Source organism: Biomphalaria glabrata, chromosome 6, assembly GCF_947242115.1.
Source record: "Biomphalaria glabrata chromosome 6, xgBioGlab47.1, whole genome shotgun sequence".
In the NCBI taxonomy this organism is placed as follows: domain Eukaryota; kingdom Metazoa; phylum Mollusca; class Gastropoda; family Planorbidae; genus Biomphalaria; species Biomphalaria glabrata.
This window is the reverse complement of record NC_074716.1, coordinates 1,833,723-1,856,996: the sequence shown is the minus strand read 5'-3', so window position 1 is coordinate 1,856,996 and position 23,274 is coordinate 1,833,723. Positions and strand designations below refer to the sequence as shown.

Genomic DNA, 23,274 nt, shown 5'->3' with positions numbered 1-23,274 from the left:
TATAGCTCATCGTACATGCTTATATGATGTTGAAAGTGCTATTGTCCAATCTCTTTTGTAAATCTGTGGATAGAGGGGCTATCCGCTGGGAGAAGGTTTCCATGCTGCCAATTAGACGCTCAGCAAACCCAGCTCAAACTCCAGCAGCTCATGCCCCTCAGCCCACAAAGTTTGACAGTAAGCATTGAGACATATAAATATAGTCCTCACATGTACATACTTTTAAATGGACAAAAAAACAAAATGTCACCTGGCATTGGTTCCCAAGAAATGTCGGGTTTCTGGGGGAGAACTGGAAGTACTGTCAGGCTCATTGTCAGTGCTGTCAGATGGTGACAGTGGAGCCCTAGCCAGCATAGTGTCATTACAGTCGGAAATGTACCTGTTTAACAAAGATTAATTACACAACACATGTTATCATACAGAACACATCCTGGTTAGACAAGAACCAATAAATTGCTGACATAATCAATGACAAATCCTACAATGACTAGCAAGAAACTCACAAGAAGATTTAACAAATCCAGTCTGGTAAACTCATTGTTATATAGAGATGTTTTTCAACAATTATCAATAGTGAATGTGATCATAAACATAAGGGATGAAAATAAAACAAACTCTTATCTTATATAATACAGACGTTACTTCAAAAAAGAAGATGATTACGTCCTACGCGTCATGCATTTAGTCATGCATATTAACCAATGACTTAAATTCTGCCAAGTCACTGGTTTTCCTGTTTAAAATGTTTTCTTGAAATAATTAAAAGGCTGATAAAAATGAAAAGTGATAATAAAATGAATGCAGAAACATTTTTTTGAGGTTTCAGAAAAAGCTGTTGTTTTTAAATTTTGCAATAAAATAATTTTAGAGTAATTTTTAGTCATTTCTTTCATATAAAAATTTTGTAGATTTTAAGTCCAGGCAACCCTCTCTAAATCATTTTGGTTTCAGATAATGAAGAGTTCTCCCAACTAGCATAAATTTCCACCAACTAGATTTTAAATTTTGCCTTGTACCTTTTCTTAAATTTGATGATATTTTTATCCACGTTGGCTGTGAGTACAGGAGGGGCTGACTGAATCAGAAGGTCATTCGCACCTTCTTCTGTCAGTTCTTCTATGAAATCATCGTCATCCATTTGATTCATGTCGGCCCACAGAGATAACGTTTCTTTCAACATGGCTTCAGGCATGTAGTTGAAAGATTCTATGATGATCACAACCATTTTCTGCTTCATATCTGAAACAAACAAACCGACAACGCTGTCAGATAGCTTTAACTCTTTCTCTCCGTAACTATTTTTCATATTCTGATGAAATTATTAGCTTGGCCCATGCCTTGTGCTCTACCATGTTATGGTTAAACTTCAATGACTTTTTTTTTTTGTTATTTAAGCAGCCAACTTCAAACACATCGCACTAGGGGATAAAAACGTTGAATAGGAAAAAAAATCAGATGTTTAGCTAAAAACATATACAAAAAGAAAAAGAAAGTTTTAAAGCATCAACAGTGATAGTGTCAAGCTAACAAAAAAATGGCATTGAAAATAATTGAGGACAGTGTCATCAAAAGATGCTCAGGTGTCATGTATCAGTTTTAGAACCCCTGTAATATTTGGTGACTAGTAGTCACTGAACTATTCCGTGCGGTCAGCACAAGATTTTTCCTGGTCGAAGACTGACCACGAGGTGGACAACTCAGTTGATCCTGGACTCTTAGAGAGAGAGGAGCGTTGCTATCTCCTCGAGTAGAAAGTATAAGTACTAAGTGATTATTATTAAGTAAGCAGAGTTATTTCTTTTGGATATGTATAATGTGTGATGGCTGAAGTCGCCAATATCTTTTGTGATTTATTTTATATATAATAAAATTCATGTCTGCTACCAGAGTGTTTATTAATAATTTTAAATGTTGTCGTTGGAGAGTTTAGTATATTAGTGTTCTTACGCATTTGCAAATCTAGTGCGTGTAGGAAAGTATTTAGTTAAGAAGAACATTATAGTAGTACCAGAAGAGGTATCTACAACACACAGAGACATTCGCGTCATCACGCCTACAACAAGAACTAGGCCGTGACATCAGGTCTAATGAAATTTTACTATTAAATTTAGTGGGTGCAGAAAAAAGAAATTTTCAACAATGAATGATCAAACTCATGAAATAGATATGTGAAGAGATTTGGGTTCGCCCCAAAAGGAACAACACTTGTCAAAGGTATTTTTTTTCTCACCAGTTCCTATACACAGCATACTTGTTAGAACGCACACATCAGTTATTGTTAAGCTCGACCAAAGTGCTCTACTCAGTGGTAAGGGTTATTTGGCACATCCGCACACTGTAGGCTGTGTTTAATCTTTCAAGGGTTATCTTCCTCTACTCAGTAAAGTAACCTTTGACCTACCTGTACTACTAGGATCAAAGTACTCGTCATCTCCAGGCTCCATGTGACAGATTTCCCGCAGCTTCTCACCACTTTCTTGGGTCAGTAGAAGAAAGAGAACTGGCTGGGTCTGGCCGGAGAAATACTTGACAAGTTCCACGTCTTGAGCCAGTATTTCACATTCAAAAGCCTCTTCTGTTCTCTCAGCTGTAACAAAAATTTCAATAGATGGCCAGGTCTCTAAGAAAAACTTGTATTCTTTCTTTACTACATTCATGTATTAGGCAGCAGTAAATCTTTATTTAAGAAACATATACTATTGAATTATCCTCTGGCCTAAATACAAATAAAAAGAGTGCCACAAAGCTAGACCTGCAGCGTTGACAGTGAATACAATTTACTAATGTAAAGTGTTTTTCAGTTTCTTTTTCATTGGCAAAATAATTACAACAAAGATTGGGACAAATCTTTTCATTACAGTTTTCCAGTGCTACTTTACACCCAGCATGCTTGTAATTTTAATTGCAACTCAATTTTTCCCCAGGCTTCTAAAGAATTATTTATAGATACCTTGATAAAGAATTAGCAATTAATATGTCTGGTTTGCTATTATTGTTTTTCTACATCAGAAGCTTACACTTTTAAAGTAAATATTCTCAATGGACCAATTGACTGTATTTTAATTAGCTTGTAAAGGTGCCCAATGCTGCTACTATAAAATTCCATTGATGTTTGTATGAAGTAATTTGGTGTTAAACTGTATGAAGTAATTTGGTGTTAAACTGTATGAAGTAATTTGGTGTTAAACTGTATGAAGTAATTTGGTGTTAAACTGTATGAAGTAATTTGGTGTTAAACTGTTTGAAGTAATTTGGTGTTAATCTGTTTGAAGTAATTTGGTGTTAAACTGTATGAAGTAATTTGGTGTTAAATTGTATGAAGTAATTTGGTGTTAAACTGTATGAAGTAATTTGGTGTTAATCTGTATGAAGCAATTTGGTGTTAAACTGTATGAAGTAATTTCGTGTTAAACTGTATGATGTATTTGAAAGCTGACTTACATCTGACTTTAAAGCAGATTCCTCTCATATTGATCATGAGTGGGCCTTCAGGCTGGGTTCTCATTGAACCAATCCTCACACTGCGGATATCTATTTCATAGATTGGCACCTCATCGTCATCTTCATCATCTTCGTCATCCTCATCTTCCTCACACCTGTCCATCAATGGTGGTGTCGTCTTCATCTTTTTGCTGAGCTTACTAATGCCATCCTAAATAGGCAACAACAAAATAGAATCATTTTAAATTAGGCAACAACAAAATAGAATTATCTTTAATTAGGCAACAACAAAAACAATATCATTTTTAATTAGGCAGCAACAAAATAGAATTATCTTTAATTAGGGAACAACAACATAGCATTGATCTTCATGTCATTCTAAATTGGAAATGAATGCCTCATTTTTTTTTTATAGATTTAAAGCAACTTTAAAAGAGAAAACAAAATGTATTTCTTAATTGTTAATTCTTCACTAAAACAAATGAGTTACTGCAAAATGATGATTAATTATACTAAAGATGAACAAAAAGTAAACATATTCAAGACACCCTCATGGAACTTAATTTCAACATTCTCAATTGTGAATTAGTTCACTGTACAAGAGCAGCCCAAAGATAAGTGTTACTTCATTGACTCTGCATGACCTTGGGTCCATGAATCTAGAGAATGAGACTTCATACAGTTTGATGAAGTTTAAAACTCAGTATGGTATTTTACTGTCAAGTGTTGATAAAGAGTTCAATAAAATGGGCTTCACTCACTTCATCTTCCATCAGAACTCTCCTGAATCGACCAAAGGCATTGACTGGCTCCGAGTGAAGAGACGGAAAGATTGGCGAGTCACCTCCTGCAGAGTGAGCTGGGCTGGGGGCATGACTTGAGGTTGACGACGGTTCATCCTCGTCAGAAGATATTGTGAGCGTGACTGAAATAATCAGACAATCTGGTTGGTTAAAATGTGATTGTACTGATTTACAGTACAGAGTACTTAATTATTTTTTATCCAAATTTTTTTTTAAATCATCAGACGAACATCCACAATACTGACAAATTAGTTCAGAAATAGAAAAAACTGACTAACAGAATCAGGTAAAGGGAAATTATTTTGTACAAAAGTATTTGAGAACTCAATGAGTTTTTTTTAAAATCATTTTAGGCAATAAATTATATTGTAATTAATTAATATCTATGAGCGTTTAGATTGTAAATATTTATTAAAAAATGCTTGTATACATGTAATACTAAAATAAAAACAAATATTTTGTATCTCCTTCGCAACTAACTAGCAAATATATTTTAGTTGGTTTAACTCTTTCTCTCCTAACTGACGATACCCGCGTTGATTCCACCAGAATGTGGTAAATAATTACGGAGAGAAAGAGTTAAAGATAATAGAAATAATATTAGAAAAAAAAAACATGTACAACCGAATTTCTATTCTTATGTTGTCCAATACGTTTACCTGGTTCATCTTGTTTCTTGGAACGCTTTTTAGGAGCCGGATTTTTGGATTTTTGTCTCGAGGGCCGTTTCTTGGCAGGATTGTCAAAACTACTCGCAGAGCTATCGCTGCTTCTTTTTCCTTCTACTGAGTCTTCTGTGTCGCTATTGCTGCTATCTGTATATTTTACAACATTACATGTCTCCATTATTACACTACTAGAAAAAATAAAAGTACTTCTTTCAGACCTATATAGGTCTGTAGGGAAGATAATGTTAAGGATCATGTTTCTATGGTCAACAGTTAATGAGGGTGTCATGTGGCAAGCACAATGACCAACCAGTTTACTTTCCCCATCTACGGTCAGGCTCCCATTGGAGTTTGGTGGACTCATGGGTGCCCTCAAAATCTTGAATTTAATAAGTCCAGTCTTCACTAAGATTCAAACCTGGGACCCCTTGGATCGGAAGCTTTACCACTCTGTCACCACGCCTCAATTATTACACTCCTAAGAGTTATAATCTCATAAAAAAATTACTAGTTATAGTATGCAATGTCAAAAATTCATAATGCAATGAAATTTAGTTAGAATTATGCTAAGATACCAGAAATAGTACAAGTTCAAATGAATAGTTATAATCATTACTTAGCGAAAAGTTTAGAAGCTTTGCCAATGAAACATTATGTAGGTAAACATTCCAAGCCTGGCAGCCAATCAAGGCTCAGTGATGGGAACAGACTTTAAATTTTTTTTTAGGAAATTTTGTAAACCCCTGCCCCCTTTTTTTAACTGGCCTGTCGAGTCGACTTAAAAAAAGATGTTGCTGAATTTTTTAAAATTATGTAAAATTATTTTATTCAATATTTTCTTTAATTAATGTTGTATTTCATAATAATTACACTGCATACGCTTTACTGCACACATGCACACAAGCAAATGCGTGCAAGGCACTATTGTTTGTACATATCTAGATGAGAGGAGAAAGCTTTTTGCACATGCTTTATATCTGGGTCCAGGCAGTCTGAGCATTCTATAATAGATAACTGCTTTACTGGTATTGTAACAACTTCTCTCTCAAACAACTATAAAGAGTTAATGTGTTTGAAAATCAAAACATGCCTGAGTTGTGGAAATACTTCAAAAGTATTCAATGAGCTACACATCTGTTTGTCTCAGTGATTATTCAAATTTTGTACAGGAGAAACTGTTGATAAAACTTTGCACATGAAGTCCACCAAAAATGCTTTGAAAAGCAATTGAGAGAAAGCTGCTGAATCTCTGCTGAGTTCTTAAGCAAGACAAGGAAGAACAACCAGATGAGGAGCAATGCTTAGAGCAGGGGTTCTCAACCTGTGCGTCGCGACCCCTTTGGGGGTCGATTGACGATTTCCCAGGGGTCACCTAAGACCATAGAAAAATGGATTATTTTTGTCCATTCTTCTATTGCTGTGTGTGTGCTGAGGGGGGGGGGGGGTCGCGGCAGAGTGGGGGGGTTGTAAAAAGGGGTCGCCGAGCCTAAAAGGTTGAGAACCGCTGGCTTAGAGGAAGAGAATGTTAAGCAATAAAACTGCATATTGAGGCTTCCTTATGTGACTCTTTTTCATGCTGATACAAGTTGTTTACAAGAAGTGGATCTCTACCACACTGGGCTTTTAAAGCATTAGTAATGATTAGTTATTAGTTAGATTTAGAAAAAGCTTTAACATATATTTCTCACTATAGATCTAGATCTATCTATAATCTAGATCTACTTAAATCTAATATAACTTGGATCTACATCTCTAGATCCAATATATTATTATTAGATCTATATGCTATTAGACTTATACTCAGTAACTCACTATAGTAATTTAAAAGTATATCTATAAATCTACATACATAGATGGCCGGTAGGTAGGTCTACTAAAATACTAGATCTAAATCTTATATTTCTTATAATAGATCTAGGTGTCTAAATCTAATCCCATTTGAACTCATGGGAGTTGGCAGGCAGCGTTCAAATTAGAAAAATCTTTTCTGAATTTTTCAAAAGCTGGCAAACAGCCATTGAAGTCTAGACGCTCTAGATCTAGATCAAAAGTATTCAAATTAAAGAAACTAGATATATTATCTAGAATATATCTATCTAGACTGATTCAAACCACTCTTAGTCACTCTAGTGTAGACCGAGATCTAGACAATACAATAACATGAGATTTAAAAAAAAAAATAGAACTTTAACTGTGTGAAAAGACAGGATGTGCACATGTTCAATACAAATAAAAAATCGTATTTCGCATTCTTCTGAAAATGGAAAAATAATAAAATCTGGGGGTTTTTTTCATTAAAAAAAAGTGAAAAAAAAAATCGAATTAAAAAAAAAAAACAAAAAAAGTCTGGAAAGTTAAAGTCTTGGAGTTTTTTTCTAGAAAATTGGATCAGACGAAAGTTTTGGAATTCCTAAAATTTTCGGGAAATTCCCATCACTGAAGGCTTTAAAGACCGCACCACAAATCCTTCTTAACACATTAAGAAAGATATTAAATATGAAACTAAACAAAATGACTTTGCCTACCTTGACTGCCTCGGGCCCCAGCTCGACCCTTCATGCCTCCACCTCGTGTACGGCCAGACCCTCTAGCACCCCTTCCTCTACCACGACCTCTAGGACTCTGACCCTGACTGTAGAAGTTGACCTCCTCCATCACACTACTGAAAGGATCCTGAGGTTCTGATGGTCCTGCCAGTGCTTTGTTGGTGTTCTTCTTCATTGTATGAACTTTGACCTCCCCCTGGAAAACTTTAAAACATCCATCACAACGCCGGAAATTTTTGCTGGTGTAGCCACAGTTTTTACATACTCGAAAGTATTCTTCTTGCTGTTAGAAAAAAAAAATGCTGATCAGTCTCAACACAAGTCAAATCACACGACAGTTACATTGATAACTTAAACAACAATGTCACAATAAGTATTAACATCTTCAAACCTCAGGAAAAGGTTTTTTAAATATGGCCAACTCATCGTCTTCTTCAATGTCTTCCTTTTTCTGATTGGCTACAAAAAAACAAACAAAAAACAAATACATTAAATACATAAAGAGAAGGGAAGAAAGAATTTTTACATAAAAACAAAAATAAAAAATGCACTTGTATACCTAAAACCTAAAAACATTTTCATTGATTCAAAATAAATCATTTACAAAATTCATTAACCATGGGAGGCTGCGAAAAAGATTCCAGATGTCTTCATGTGGGAAATTGTACAAGAAACATTGAGAATAACATTAGTGCCACAGCAAAACTAACGAGTCAGAAAAAAAAAAATTGACCTCAATAGCATCAATGAAAATTTGCTAAAAAGTTGCTTTTTCAGTTAATTTTTTTTGACAAATTTGTTTCACAAAAAGATAATAATGTTAATGTTATTGGGATTTCTTTGCAAAACCATTTTTTGGCTGTTGATGCTTATGCGATGTGACTAGGAGACAAATACGCAGAGCCACACTTTCAAGGAGGAACTCAGTCCAGTGGACACCAAGCGGAAAGGGGCTTCAGAAATTGCCAGTGACAGATATTTGTGGTAACAGCTTGACGGCCAAGAGCGCGGGTGGATCTTAGTCTAAGATGCGTATGTGCTCATCTGTGAGCCTAGAAGACAGGTGTTTCTTGTACATGTTCAAAGCTGATGGTTAATATCAAAATGTCCTCATTGCATATACTGGCAAATGAACAATCATTGGAACGCTACAAACTTCTTTAGCAGTGGAAATGTTGTGACTGCACTTTGTTAATTTAAATGTGATAGATATAAGAAGCACATAATTATTTATGTTTTCTAAAATTGTCAGACTGCCTCATTAGTAATTAGCAAAACAACAAAGCACATTAAAATTTAGCTATTCTATTAAACAAACAAAAAAAAATTTTAAGTAATGTAATATTTTATTTGTTTTTTTTTAAGCCACATGGACACCAGCAGATGTTCTGCCATCCGCTGTCCTAGGATTGTTGACTGCATTTTAAACTTAGATAAGTAAAATAAGCTGTATAACTGTGGTCAATATTGCAGAGATTCTGATGGTCATTGTGAAAGATAGAAGTTAAAAAAAAAGTATTCCTTTCAGACCTTGCAATCTATGGGGCCAGTACAATGACCAACCTTCTTTACTTTTCCCAAACTAAAGTCAGGTGGACTCAGAGGCACCCTAAAATAACTGAAATTCAAAATCCACGCCTTCACCAGGATTCGAACCTGGGACATTCAGTTCGGCAGCCAAGCACTTTACCACTCAGCCACTGCGACACCATCGTGAAAGATACACAAACTAAAACAGTAGTAGTAAAGACAGTACAAATGTGTGCAGAATTGATCATCTTACCAGCCAAAGGTTTGACATAGGTCGATTGGTTGTTGGGAATATCCTGGTCAATTCTGCTGAGGAAACAAGAAGAAAAAGATGTGCTTATAAAATATAACCGGATGCTAGAAATTACTTATACACATTGATCAACATTGCTTATAGGTTGGACTCGTAAATTCTTTAACTTTCACACAATTCTAGCCAATCAATCCATAAAAAACAAATTCCACGAATCACACCTATATTTGTTGCACTTACTATTAATCACACCTATATTTGTTGCACTAACTATTTGTAACTGTAGGAGAAATACACTTTCTCCGACACTTTCTTGAAATAAAGTGATATTTCATGACACTATGTCTAGAGGCATTCTATTTTTGGAGCCAGTTAGAAATAACCGTTCTCATTATTATTATTATTATTATAGCTTTTATATAGCTCTACTTTCATGCTTATAGCATGCTCAGAGCGCTTTTGGTCCAATCTCATTTGTGGACCAGTGGGTGGGAGGGGGTATCTAGGAGTTGGTTTTCCGTGCTGCCTTTAGGCGCTCAGTAAACACAACTCTGCCCGAGTCGGGTGTCGAACCTCGAGCCCCCTTCTAGGTAGCCAAGCCAAGCCAAGTTCAAGCTCACTTGGCCTCTCGACCACGCTTCCCACTATTCTCATCAAATAAACTGAGCCAAAGAGTCATTCAAACACAACAAATCCAAACTCAAAACTAATAAAACTTCTAACAATTTTGGCTAAGTTTTTTTGGCCATTACCAATTATCTCCAGAGCAATGTCCCAACACCTAAACAAATCTATTAACATCAATACATGTCTTCAAGCAGCCGTACCCATTTCCAACCAACCCTAACTAACTTTACTGTAGGAATACTAACACTATGAATGCAATAAGTAAAGAATCGATACTGAACACTTTAATTTACATTGTTTTTTAATGCACCCACATGCACAAGTAAATAAGCTTAAAAGTTTTTTGCATGTTATTTTTGGGTTGCTCCAGGCTTGTTTATGTAATATACTTTGTTGACCACTGGGAAGACATAGCCCTAGACCGCACAATGTGGAGAGAATGGTGACAATAAAAGCTATGGATAGAAAAAAAGCATCAGCCTCAGCTCTGGAAAAAAAACAACCAAAAAATGGCTGGTCCTCTGCCAAGAAAGCAAATGCCATTTTAACTTGCATCATATGTGGACGGGAATGTCCCTCCAGCATAGGGCTCTACAGTCCTCTAGGAGAAGAACCATAGCCTTTCTACTACTGAAGGAGGCCAACGATTCAATAATAAGGGAGAAACTACTTTAAAGAATGTGACCAATACGGACCTGATAAGACACATGAAAGATTCACAATTTTTTTTTAAACATGTCAAAAACATTTTTTTTATTAGCTTCATCTTTCTGTTGTTTTTTTTTTTTTTTTTTTTGTCATGTGGCTTCCTTTTTTTTCAACCATTTTTTCCCCAATAAGAGACACAGGAACCTATGACGAGCTCTTGTTCAGCATTTATGCCTTCAAGTCATTTACAGTTAATGTAGAAAAGAATGTTACCTTGTTTGCACTGGCTCCTGCTGTATGCACTGTTCTTGTCTGTCAGCATCTACGGTAGAACAGCTAGTGCCTGAATTAGTCCAGCTGATGAATCAAACAAATATCCAAATTGTCTTTACTATTGTAGCAAGAAACATTCCTCTCAAACATCAACTAATCTATGCCACTCATGGCATTAACCAGGTATTACATTAAAGTCAAGGCATCTAGTGCACCTCTAAGTTGTAAGTAAAAGAAAAGTAGATTTGACCTAAAAAAAAAAATTGCTATTTTTCTCCTGAAAGTTTCTTTACTGTTGATATTTTATATTTTGCAAAATGTAAAAAAAACAAAAAAAGAAAAAAACAATCTATAATATTTAAAGTAGCTATACAATTATAATAAGAGTAAGTCGACTAAATGAGTTGCTTGTGTTTTATGTTAGGTTTAAATACCCAGATGCAGTTTATCATTCCTATATCTTTAAACATGTTTTGTAAGTTCTTTTTTCCCCTCTCACTATTGTGCTTCAGTATTGTCCAGACCAAGTTTTTGGGAAATCTGTGTTCCACAGAACCTGAGGCCTGAATAAGTGTTCCACAAACTGGAATAATTGATTAGTAGGCCACCAAGTGAATTAATCTCTCAAAATAATGAAGAAAACGTTCCACTAACTACTCAGAATATGCTAAGTTTTCCATTAAGGAAAAGGTTATGGAAAACACTGGTCCAGACCAAAAAAAAAACATTCTTTTTGGGTCAAGTTGACTTTATTTAAACAATCCAAACTTAGTGGTTAGGGGACACACATATTGTTCTTCATAAACTGTTGTTTGTCCCATTTCTATATTTCTGTGTGAAACAATCTGTAATTTTAGGAACTTTAAGCAAGAAGAACAATTGCGCTATTTGATATATAAAAGTTGTGGAAATTGCATGTACTTTCTCAGTGATCAAATCAAAACCATATGACCGACTGTAATGTAATTTGGAATGATTACCTCCCCAGAACATTTGTCTATCTAACTAAATATTCAAAACATGCATGGACATTTTGCTTTAAAAACCTTGCAATTAGAATGAGCACCAAATTTTTTAGTTTTATTAAAATGATGTTTTACTTACTAAAATATAGAAGTACATAGTAACAAATTTAGGGTTAAACAGAAGTTCTAAAGTATAAAAAGTAAAGCAGAGGTTCTCAACCTTTATAACTCCGCAACCCTTTTTTACAATTCCCACCTAAACAGCGACCCCAAACCGTAAAATGATTAGGAAATTTTTGGGGCAGTCTTTGCAAAAACACAATAGTTCTTATTTTCTGCATTAAGACTATTAAGACTTGAAAACTAACAGGTTAGAAAACCCTGTTTCGTAAAGAGATGCTGTTGGAAATATAAGCCTTTTTTTTTCAATATTTTAGCACAAGAGAAACTCGTCTTTAAAATCGACATCATTATATGCACATGTAAACTGTTGATAATAAACTACAGTGACAAATAAAATGTTTGTAAGCATCCTAATTCATTTGTCCAAAATTTTTTCCCTCAAATGACAATCACAGTACAAAATGTCAATGTTTTAAGTCAAGTTTAAAAGAGTGAAAAACCATATATCTGATGGTCATAGGTAACCCCTGGCAATGTATGGGTGGGGGGTCACAACTCAAAGGTTGAGAACCACTGAAGTAAAGGGTCAGGAGTTCTTTTTAATATTTAGTGTAAAGCATATGGCTAAACAGAAATAGGTAAGTAACATTCTTTATACCAGATCTTGCCTAGAACAAACATTTCTACCAGATCTAGCTTGTAACAAACATTTCTACCAGATCTAGCCTATAACAAACATTTCTACCAGATCTAGCTTCTACCAGATTTAGGTTATATCAAACATTTCTACCAGATCTAGCCTATAACAAACATTTCTACCAGATCTAGCTTCTACCAGATTTAGGTTATATCAAACATTTCTACCAGATCTAGCTTCTATCAGATCTAGCCTATAACAAACATTTCTACCAGATCTAGCTTCTACCAGATTTAGGTTATATCAAACATTTCTACCAGATCTAGCTTCTACCAGATTTAGGTTATATCAAACATTTCTACCAGATCTAGCTTCTACCAGATCTAGCCTATAACAAACATTTCTACCAGATTTAGGTTATATTAAACATTTCTACCAGATCTAGCTTCTACCAGATTTAGGTTATATCAAACATTTCTACCAGATCTAGCCTATAACAAACATTTCTACCAGATCTAGCTTCTACCAGATTTAGGTTATATCAAACATTTCTACCAGATCTAGCTTCTACCAGATTTAGGTTATATCAAACATTTCTACCAGATCTAGCTTCTACCAGATTTAGGTTATATCAAACATTTCTACCAGATCTAGTTTCTACCAGATTTAGGTTATATCAAACATTTCTACCAGATCTAGCCTATAACAAACATTTCTACCACATCTAGCCTATAACAAACATATCTACCAGATCTAGCTTCTACCAGATTTAGGTTATATCAAACATTTCTACCAGATCTAGCTTCTACCAGATTTAGGTTATATCAAACATTTCTACCAGATCTAGCCTATAACAAACATTTCTACCACATCTAGCCTATAACAAACATATCTACCAGATCTAGCTTCTACCAGATTTAGGTTATATCAAACATTTCTACCAGATCTAGCCTATAACAAACATTTCTTTAAGGCTCAGTGTGTCAAAAAAAAAAAAAAGAAAAAAAAAAAAGATATAATAATATAATTTTTGACAATGTTTGTTTTTCGTTGAAGAATTATATCAGGCCAATAAAATGTACATGTGTGTGTTAGCCAACAATGGCAATGAACTTATTCAATGATACAATGACGTCTTTTGTTTATCTATTTCAATGCTGCCTATTATTGAACTAGTTTAAAGATACAACGATGAATGTTGTCTCTTATGTTAACGTTATAATGGTGTCAATTATTCATGTATTTCAATATTACTGTTATTTCAATACAATGCATTTTTTAAGTTATATTTACAAATAATAGTGTAAATTTTTAAATCTCTGCAATGATATGTTAAACAAAATAAACGAATGTTACCAATTGGAATTCTTAATTTTCTAGCAATTTCATTGATACAGTATTAACAGCTGAATTGAGTCCAAGAATTCCTGTACAAACATTCTAAAGTCTATACTCTATATAGTTCACTACCACAGCTTTGTTAGTTTTGACAAAGTTATAGGAAAAAATATACTTAAAAAATAAAAACTACCACTGTTTTCCAGCTAAAGATTGCAAAAATTCAGCTTGGAACTTTGAATTATCCCCCTTGATGACCTGTGACCTTACATTTATCTCAGTTTTTTTCTCGCTGCAAAATTAAGGATAAAAAAAAGAAATCTAAACTTAATATTGAGAAAACACTTTTTGTAGAAGAATCAACTTGTTAGAACTAGAAAGTTTGGGTCAAATTTGTTAAAACAAACTTAACATTTACATGAAACTGCCTAATGACAGTAATTTAAATAGAATAAAATGAACATAAACTTATGTAACTCTTTTGAAGTAAAGTCTGTAATCTATTAGATTTATAATAAGATCACATATTAAACAAACTTAGCATAAATATTAGACATAAAAGTCCCACATACAAGACATGAGCTTTACTAGTTATAAAGCTACTTTTGAATGATCTTGGCTTGGCTTGGCTACCTAGAAGGGGGATCGAGGTTCGACACCCGACTCGGGCAGAGTTGTGTTTACTGAGCGCCTAAAGGCAGCATGGAAAACCAACTCCTAGATACCCCCCCCCCCCCCCACTGGTCCAGTAATGAGATTGGACCAAAAGCGCTCTGAGCATGCTATAAGCATGAAAGTAGCGCTATATAAAAGCTATAATAATAATGATCTAATACACACAGACAAAGAAAAAATGGTTCACCAACACATTCCACACACTTACTAGTCTCTATACACATAAAGATGTTCTATTACTACTAAACAGCTACACAACAGAAACAATAAATTAGTCCAAACTTCAACCACCACTCACCTATTTGTGATTGGTCCAGCCAATGACCTTTGACCAGCTACATTATGCAGTCTTTGCTTACCAGTTTTTGACTGGATAGCTAAATGTTAGAAAAAAAATAAATCTTTCTTAACTATCAGATTTATAATATGATATCAGGGCAACATAATGTAAGTTTCCATAAAGTGATCTGTAAAATGTTAGAAACTTAAAATACGGTACGTTTAGAGTAAAACTAAAATGATTACGTACATGGCAATTATATAAAATAATTGGAAGTAAATCTCCAGACAAAAGTTACTTTCTAGAAACAAATATTTGATGTGTGTGTCATTTTCAAGTTTTGGACATTTTGTTAAGAGAAAATACACTCAAACATTTCAAAGAAAAGAAAATTTTCCTACCTTTCAAATCTTCATCTTTCAGATCTTCAAACTTTTCACCATTCCATAAAGCATAAATTAATGCTTGATCTTTTGGTGATCTGATTTGATAGACCATTCCTTTGGTTAAACGATCATTTCCTTTACTAGATTTGAGTATACATTTGTCTTCGGATAAACTCTCCAGACTGAATGACTCATGGGATCTGTAGTGAACAATTCATCAAAATGTCTTAAACCCAGGGCACAATATGACAGGAACAGTCATTATATTAAGGAACTCAGACATAAACTATGATCAATACAGAAATCTTCTAATCTAATCCAACATTTAGAAGGACACAAATTTAAAAAATGCATTTCTTATTTCACATTTTATAACAAATTCATGTGTGTTTTTAACTCTATGTTTCTGGAAGGATGCAGCCAACTATTTTTTTTTTCTATGGATAGTAGTCAATTCAGTTTTGGATAATTATTATGCAAAAATCATTGTATTTAATTAAGATCATAAAATATTTTCCGGATCTCATCTAAATCTAAATCTATGCAAATTGTCTACAGAAGTTGAGTTTTCATTTTGAATTTTCTTAATTAATCTAAAATTAAAGATTTTTTTATTGGACAAGTATTTCTCTTCAATTTCAAATGTTAAATTATCTGATAACAAACAAAAGAAGTTATAAATTCAAATTTAACATTACTCAGGCAGTGGTCTTCAAATGAGGGAAGAGAATAATTAAGTTCATTAATTATGCAATGAATTTGTCCCTTAGCTTGTCTGGAAACTCATTGAATGATTGCACTCTCTAACACAAAGAAATACATTCTTAGAAATCAATTTGGCATTTAAAAAAACAAACATTTTTTTTGGAAGGAATGATGTGACGCAATTTGATAGACAAAATGAAAAATATACAACTTACTTGTAGCCTTGAGAAGCATACTGGATGCCTGCGGTTGGCTGCATCTGCTGTATGGACGACTGGTGTTGAGTCTGTTGTAAAGGTGGTGCTTGCTGTGTCTGATGTAACGAAGGTAGTTGCTGAGTCTGTTGTAAAGCTGAGGTATGTTGTGCTTGCTGTAAAGATGATTGTTGTTGTGCCTGCTGTACTGAAGGTTGCAGCTGGGTCTGCTGCAAAGTCGGCTGCTGTTGCATCTGTGGTAATGCTGGGGAATGTTGTAAATGTGTAAGCTGCTGTGTCTGCTGTGAAGATGGAAGCTGTTGTACTTGCTGTGATGATGGCAACTGCTGCATTTGCTGAAAGGATGGTTGCATTTGCTGCACAAGGGATGGATGTTGCTGTGAAGGTGCTTGAACAAGGGAAGGTTGTTGTGAAGGCTGGTATGATTGTTGATCTTGTGGTTTTGCCTGTTCAAAGAAAGGACTCTGAGGTAACACTTGTGCGGAGTTTTGTACAGGTGACATCTGTCCTCTCACTGGTGGAGCCACTGAGGGAGTGGTACTGTTTGGTGGGGGTATGAAGCCCACCTGACTGGAAGGTGAGGGACTGTTGGTTTGTACACTGATAGTGCTGGGAGCTCTAGGTCTCACAAAACTGTTGGGCGGCTGGGCCGGCACCGGCAGTCTCTGGGCAGAAGCCTGTGCTCGTGTGGTGAAAGGAACAACACTGCAAACTGGTCGACCCCCTGACGTTAGTAGAGCGCTAGAGTTTGGATCACAAATAGCAGGAATAGGCTGCCGAGGAGGAAGCTGGTGTTTAGGCTGGTACCCAGATGTTACTGGCTGCTGTTGTGGACGCAACGCTGGGGTTTGATTGGAAAGAAGCTGCCGAGACGAACCACCTCCTTTTTTGGCTTTGATTTCTTCATCTAAGATTTGTTGCATATGCTGGACTTCCAGCCTTGCTAAACTTGCCTCACTAGACTCCCTGACCAATGGAGGCCTTACAGGCTGTTGAGCATTAGACGGTCTTGTTAAAGACTGAAAATTATTATTGAGTCTAGGTTGACCAGCACTCAACTCTGGTTGGATCTGAGCAGTAGATTGTTGAACAGTTTGAGAAGGCAGCCTAGGTGAAACACCTCGAATTGATGGGAGCTGACCTGCTGAGCCCATAGTCTGTGAAGGTCCTTGTTGTGCAGAGCCCATCAATTGAGGTCCTAACTGATTAGAACCCAAGGATTGAGAAATTCCTTGCTGTGAAGAACCCATAGGCTGAGATGCTCCTGGTTGTATGGATCCTGTAGATTGAGATGGTGCTTGCTGTGAATGACCCACAGGTTGAGAAGGTCCTTGCTGTACACAGCCCATGGTTTGAGAAGCTCCTTGCTGCAGGGAGCTCATAGGCTGAGAGGGTCCTTGTTGGGTTGTGCCCATAGGTCGAGAAGATCCTTGCTGCGTAGGGCTAATAGGAGTTTGCTGAACAGTGAGGCCATGTTGGGGTGTTGGTTTATTTTGCGATGTTTGGCCCGGTGCCAGGTTGTTGCTGCTTATCATGACTGAAGGTTGGACTAGTTTGACAGTACTAGCCGTCGGACTGGACACCGATAGCTGAGGTCGCATTGGAGGTCGCTGAGTTGGGGTACCCTGAGGGCCAGTTAAATGCGGAATGCTTTTAGGGTTTGGTGATCGTTGAGAAGGGTTTCCTTTTATCCAGCCTGGTTGAGATGGGTTGCCAGGGATCATGTGAGGTTGATATGAGCCAGCAGGATTATATTTCATAGGCTGTCTAATGTTTTGTTGGGAGCCAGGATACATAGGGGATTGTTTGTGTCCAGCCTGATATCCTGGTGTGTTTGGGCCTCTGTGCTGCAGGTTTACCTGAGGCAGATGTTGCTCAACACCCAACTGTCTTTGGGAAGAAGAGGAAACACATCCTTCCTCCTCCATGTTTTCTTCATTCTCATCTTCCTCGCCTTCCTCACCATCCTCTTCATCATAAGAATCTTCATTATACATCTCCGGTTGGTAGTTTCTCATGTTCCGGTGGTACATAATCTCATCGAGTTCTTCTGGGTCCACGCCTTTTTCTCTGAGCTGGTTCATTATTTCTTCATATCTTTCTTCGTCTTCGCAACAGTTCAGTTCTTCCAGCAGCATGGACTCTCTGCACACACAACATATTACATGCAAATACAATTAACCAAAAAAACATCATAGAACTTAACTATATGCTCTAGCTGATAGATCTATACCTAAAGACAAATGGATATAATAACTCAATATATATTTTTACTATTTTTGTTGGGACTAGGCATATGTTTAAGTACAGTTATGATGACGAGTATGCACTGCTTGACAAACTGCTTGGGATGTCATGTCTTCTCATGATGTATTTAGACCAGTTCTTACTTTAACAGTTTTTAAAGAAGAATGTGATTTATTCACCAATTCAGTTGCTTTGCTTGATTTATATAACTAGTATTGTAATTCTATCATATGTGAACATTCTTGTCAGATATTGTATTTAAATTTAAAGTATTTGGAATTTCTATTCAGGACTTTGTTCAGTGCTTTATTCATTTCTGAGTATTGTGTTTATGGGACAACAAAGGATTCATACAAAATCCATTATAACCACTGAAGATACACCTAACCCTAACAAAAAAAAAACAAAAACAAATAAGTACAAATAAATAAAAGCTCAACTAGTATATATATATAGTATCTAGGTCGATGACTAAGCTTAAGATACACTGGACAGAACAAAGTACAGATGTACTTACTCTTCTGAGATTTCATCACTATCACTGTCAGGGAAGCCATAGTGGACGTTCGTCCGAGGGTAGTTGCCATCATACATTTCCTCATCTTCTTCCATCTCGTCATCGTAATCCTCATCATAGAAATCGTCTTCAAACATTTCATCGGGATATTCAGGCCTCCCCTGAAGAATGGTCCCTGGGCCGCTGACCATTCTTTGCTGGGAGTCATGAGCAGGGAAAACTTGCGGGGCCTGGTGTCGGGGAGGTGTAAATTGATTGCCAGTATTTGAAATTGGGTGTCGTATGTTTTGTGGCGGTACACCAGATCTGAACTGGCCAGGTCGCACTTGACCTGGTGTTTGAGCTCGAACATTTTGAGCATTAGTTTTGTTGGGAGAGTTACCAGGAGCAGGAGATCTGAATTGCTGCTGTCTAATGCCAGGATTCATTTGCTGCTGTCCTCCTTGATTCATTGACTGTTGTTGTCCCCCTTGTTGCTGTGAACCACCTTGATTGATCTGTTGCTGTGGTCCCCCTGGATTAATTTGATTCTGCGGTCCCCCTGGATTCTGCTTACTGAAAGGCTGTCCAGGATTTGACATTCTAGGGCCATGCTGATATCTGGGACCTGCATTACTGAACATCGGACGTGGCTGAGGCTGTTGAAAATCAAACCATTTTTAGATTATAACTGTTGTCACATTAACATTTAAGCAAATTTTTTTAATGAACAATTATTTAAAAAAAATAATTATTATTTTACATTATATATCAATCTAAGTGCACTTGTTAATATGCTGAATAAAAACAAGGCAGGGCAACTGATACTACAAAAATAGTTACTTTTATCGACACTGCTGTAATAATTTCACTCGCTTGATGTCAAAGTCAAGGACAATGTCTACCTAAAAATAACCTATTTACCTGATGAGGCTGTCCAGCTCTAGTGGGATCTTGAGACGGACGAACCATTCTAGGCTGAGACTGCAAATTGTTAACATTAGAGTCCTGAGGGCCACGAGGACCAAACTGTGATGGTCTGGCAGTGAATCGCTGAGGATGACCATGACCCGAGAGAGTATTTTTATCAGACTGGACAGTTGAGCTTTGAAGATGATGTGGCTCCCCTGAGAATGTCCCATGAACAGACTGTTCAGAGTACGGAGCAACATAGGATTGTGATACATGTTGTTCCTGTTGTGAGGCTGTGCCTACATTATGTTGACCATCCTTGTGTTGACTGTCAGGAGACTGTTGGGGAGAACGCTGTGGACTTTGTGTCGACGTAGGCAATAAGTCAGCCTGAAACAAACATTGTTTTGGGTTTTTAATTGTATTACATCTGGGTTTTCGATGTTTAATACTTTTGAGGAAGCCTTGAAATAAATATATGTTACTGCCAGTATTTTACTTTCGGATGATTATTTGTAATATAAACATTGTAACAACTGACCTGCACATCATGCTGGTAACCACCAGTTAGGGGAAAATCATCATGAAGCCCCATACCAGCTTTTAAAGCATCGCTCCATTCTTGACTAGCAGACATTATTGACTAGTTAACACATCTGGAACACATATTAACATGCTGGGAGCTGATGCATAGCAAAGAAGTAATACAATCAAACTCAATTTTTATATATACTGAACTGAGAGTAGAACCACTCAATAGGTCATAGTAGATGTAACTTACCATCTAGATGAAGATACACACTGACATATGCATGCTTTCTGATCCTCAGATCACTTTAAATACAAAGCACACTGGAGTCCACGTGCACTTTTAACTAAGATAGAAAGAGACAAAAATACATGTCAAAATTAATGTTATAATATTAAGCCTCACACAACACATTGTCGAACCTGATGCACAATAGAAATGTGTTTCATTGGAATGTTTACTTATTAATAAAGAGAATAGATTTCATGGCACTCATTGTTCAATGTATGCAAATCCTTGAAAGAGGTAAGAAAGTGAAAGAAAGAAGCCAAGGAGATGATAATTAAAAGTTTGTCACTAGAAGGAAATGAGAAGGCTGACACACTTGTCAAGAGTGGGAGAATTAACTCACAAATAAACTCTGCACTCTATCCAGAAGAATTGAAGAAATTAATCCGGTACATGTGTTGTCGCATTCTGTTGTGTCCGGTCCTGAGTTGAAAGATTAGACGTTCGTCTTGTCGGGATAGCTTATAGTAAGTGTCATCTTTCTTGTGATTTGGATGAGAGCTTGTCCATTTCTCATTTATTTTATTTACAATTAATTTCTTCAATTCTTCTGGATAGAGTGCAGAGTTTATTTGTGAGTTAGTTCTCCCACTCTTGGCGAGTGTGTCAGCCTTCTCATTTCCTTCTAGTTGTATATGAGCTGGTATCCATTGAATAACAGTTTTTTTGCTGTTGTTGTTGAGCTTTGTAAGTGCTGTTCCGAGGTTTTTAATATAAGAGGAATCAGAGTTTTGCAAGCTTTGGAGGGTTGTTTTCGCATCGGTTAGAAAGACAATCTGACTGTGTGGGGAACTTGGATGATTTGCTAGCATGGTAGCAGCTAGTGCTGTTTCAAACAAAAGTAGTCATTTTTTTTATCTAGATAAACTTCATGATCTAGAACTCTGTACATGTTTACAAATTCTAATCTCCATTTTTACTTCCAAAAAAAAAAAAAGGATTTTTATTTCTACAGAAAATATTCAATAATACAAATCTAGGCTACACTTTTACTATTATTATAATAGTCTTGATGTTGATGTCAGTGGATATAGATAATATTATATGAATCAAAATCTAAAGCTTAGTTTTAGATAAAGATCTTTGATCTTATAATTCTTAACTAGTTCTTGACTTATATAGCAATTTTAGTGATAAGTCTTTCAGTCCTTAACTTACAGATGCCTTATAAGTAACGTAAATAAGTTTCATATATCAATCATTATTATCTCATCTGCCCATTGACCTTTATCGCAGGGGTCTGTGACAGTTCACCTATCTAATCAAATCTCTTCTTTTTTTTACTAGTCAGTGGCTGTTCTTAGTAGTGTATAAAGAGAGGCCGGTCCATTCTTTTACATTGTCCAGCCAGCTTTTCTTTGGAGGACCCTTTCTTCATGCTTCCTCCACTGTACCTTGAAAGAATGACTTGACAGTGAGTCATGTTTTACAATATGACCAAACCAGCTCAGCCTCCTCTCTTCACAATATCGAGGAGTTCCTCATTTGTTTGCCAGCTACAGTGTTGTTGACTTGTAACAGTACAAACTTGTTTGTCTTCTTTTCCTGGTATTGATCTAGAATCCTAGAGCTAGAGTTATCTAAACCTAGTAGATATATACTTCATTCATACTTATTGCAACAAATATGATATGATACTAACGATAGTGACCGTAAAAAGCCAAAAGCGATTTTTAATAAACTTTAATAAACATTGTGTCTTAGATCTATCTTCTTATCTAATATATTAGAGAAGTTACAATTACTTCAAAAAATAAGATAATTACGAAGCATTTCATGTGTCAATCTATTCATGCATGTTAATCAATGACTTTAACTCTGGTGTTCCTGGCTGATTCAGGCAGCCCATTCCATTCTCTGATGGCACTAGGAAAGAAGGAGCACTTCTATATATGGAATAAAAAACGTGCCTCTACCTTTGTGTCTTGAGTATTGAGGATCTAGAGCTAGTGTTAACAATGTAATTATTATAAAGACTGAGCTGACTGTAATACTGTAGTAACATTGTAAAGATAAACTTGTCACAGTAACTTGTGTTACAAGTAGACTATAGATTATAGGTCTAGCTTTACTGTCTATTTACTCTACATTACTACAACTACAGACTCAAGATTGACAAGATCTATGCGGCATACTATCATCTTGCCCTATGCATAGCCATAGATCTAGTATTTCATAGCCATATCTAATAGGATAGTAGGCAATAGGCCACTAGGCAGACTAGCATAATATATATCTACTAATCAAGACAGTCAAGATACCCTAAGATGCCTGTAAGTAGTGTTAGTGTACTAGTAACTAGATTCTAGAACTAAATTCTAAAATATTAAATCTCTAAGACTTTCTAGCTCTAACTCTAAAACTCTACTCTAGTAGACTCTAGAAGAGGAGTAGATCTAAATTATTCTAATAGTAATAGTGTCAATAGATTTAGAATCTAGACATAGTAGATCTATATAGAGTATATAGACTATAGAAGTATTAAGTTTAATTAAGTATAGTTACTAAGTTAGTAGATCTACAATAGTATTGTAGACCTACTATTAAGTTTTTGCAAGGCATAAATACAAAGAATTCAATTCAAATGAATTTTATAAAATAAAACCTAAAGTTGATAAAGTGAAAAGTGATAAACATACTTACATAGCATACAAGTCTAGATTCTAACAACAAACTATTGAAACTA

At 35.8% G+C, this 23,274-nt stretch overlaps 1 protein-coding gene across 9 annotated transcripts in view; it reads right to left on the bottom strand.

Annotated features, from left to right (window-relative positions):
* Positions 1 to 23,274, bottom strand: part of LOC106080000 (uncharacterized) — a 29,417-nt gene that overhangs the window by 5,502 nt on the left and 641 nt on the right. For 3 of the 9 annotated variants that reach the window (XM_056031674.1, XM_056031673.1, XM_056031672.1), the window contains exons 2-19: positions 20,553 to 20,646; positions 20,313 to 20,427; positions 19,784 to 20,161; positions 18,881 to 19,518; positions 16,117 to 18,261; positions 15,212 to 15,396; positions 14,829 to 14,907; positions 14,049 to 14,147; positions 10,793 to 10,876; positions 9,245 to 9,300; positions 7,853 to 7,920; positions 7,441 to 7,744; positions 4,907 to 5,062; positions 4,206 to 4,369; positions 3,445 to 3,655; positions 2,405 to 2,590; positions 1,020 to 1,242; positions 251 to 382 (exon numbers count right to left, since the gene is read on the bottom strand). In XM_056031674.1, the coding sequence (XP_055887649.1) occupies positions 251 to 382; positions 1,020 to 1,242; positions 2,405 to 2,590; positions 3,445 to 3,655; positions 4,206 to 4,369; positions 4,907 to 5,062; positions 7,441 to 7,744; positions 7,853 to 7,920; positions 9,245 to 9,300; positions 10,793 to 10,876; positions 14,049 to 14,147; positions 14,829 to 14,907; positions 15,212 to 15,396; positions 16,117 to 18,261; positions 18,881 to 19,518; positions 19,784 to 20,161; positions 20,313 to 20,408 (5,204 nt within the window). In that variant the 5' untranslated portion in view covers positions 20,409 to 20,427; positions 20,553 to 20,646. Of the gene's footprint in view, positions 1 to 250; positions 383 to 1,019; positions 1,243 to 2,404; positions 2,591 to 3,444; positions 3,656 to 4,205; positions 4,370 to 4,906; positions 5,063 to 7,440; positions 7,745 to 7,852; positions 7,921 to 9,244; positions 9,301 to 10,792; positions 10,877 to 14,048; positions 14,148 to 14,828; positions 14,908 to 15,211; positions 15,397 to 16,116; positions 18,262 to 18,880; positions 19,519 to 19,783; positions 20,162 to 20,312; positions 20,428 to 20,552; positions 20,647 to 23,231; positions 23,254 to 23,274 lie in introns of those variants that run through there. The other 6 variants (XM_056031675.1, XM_056031676.1, XM_056031677.1 and 3 more) reach the window with 6 other exon arrangements.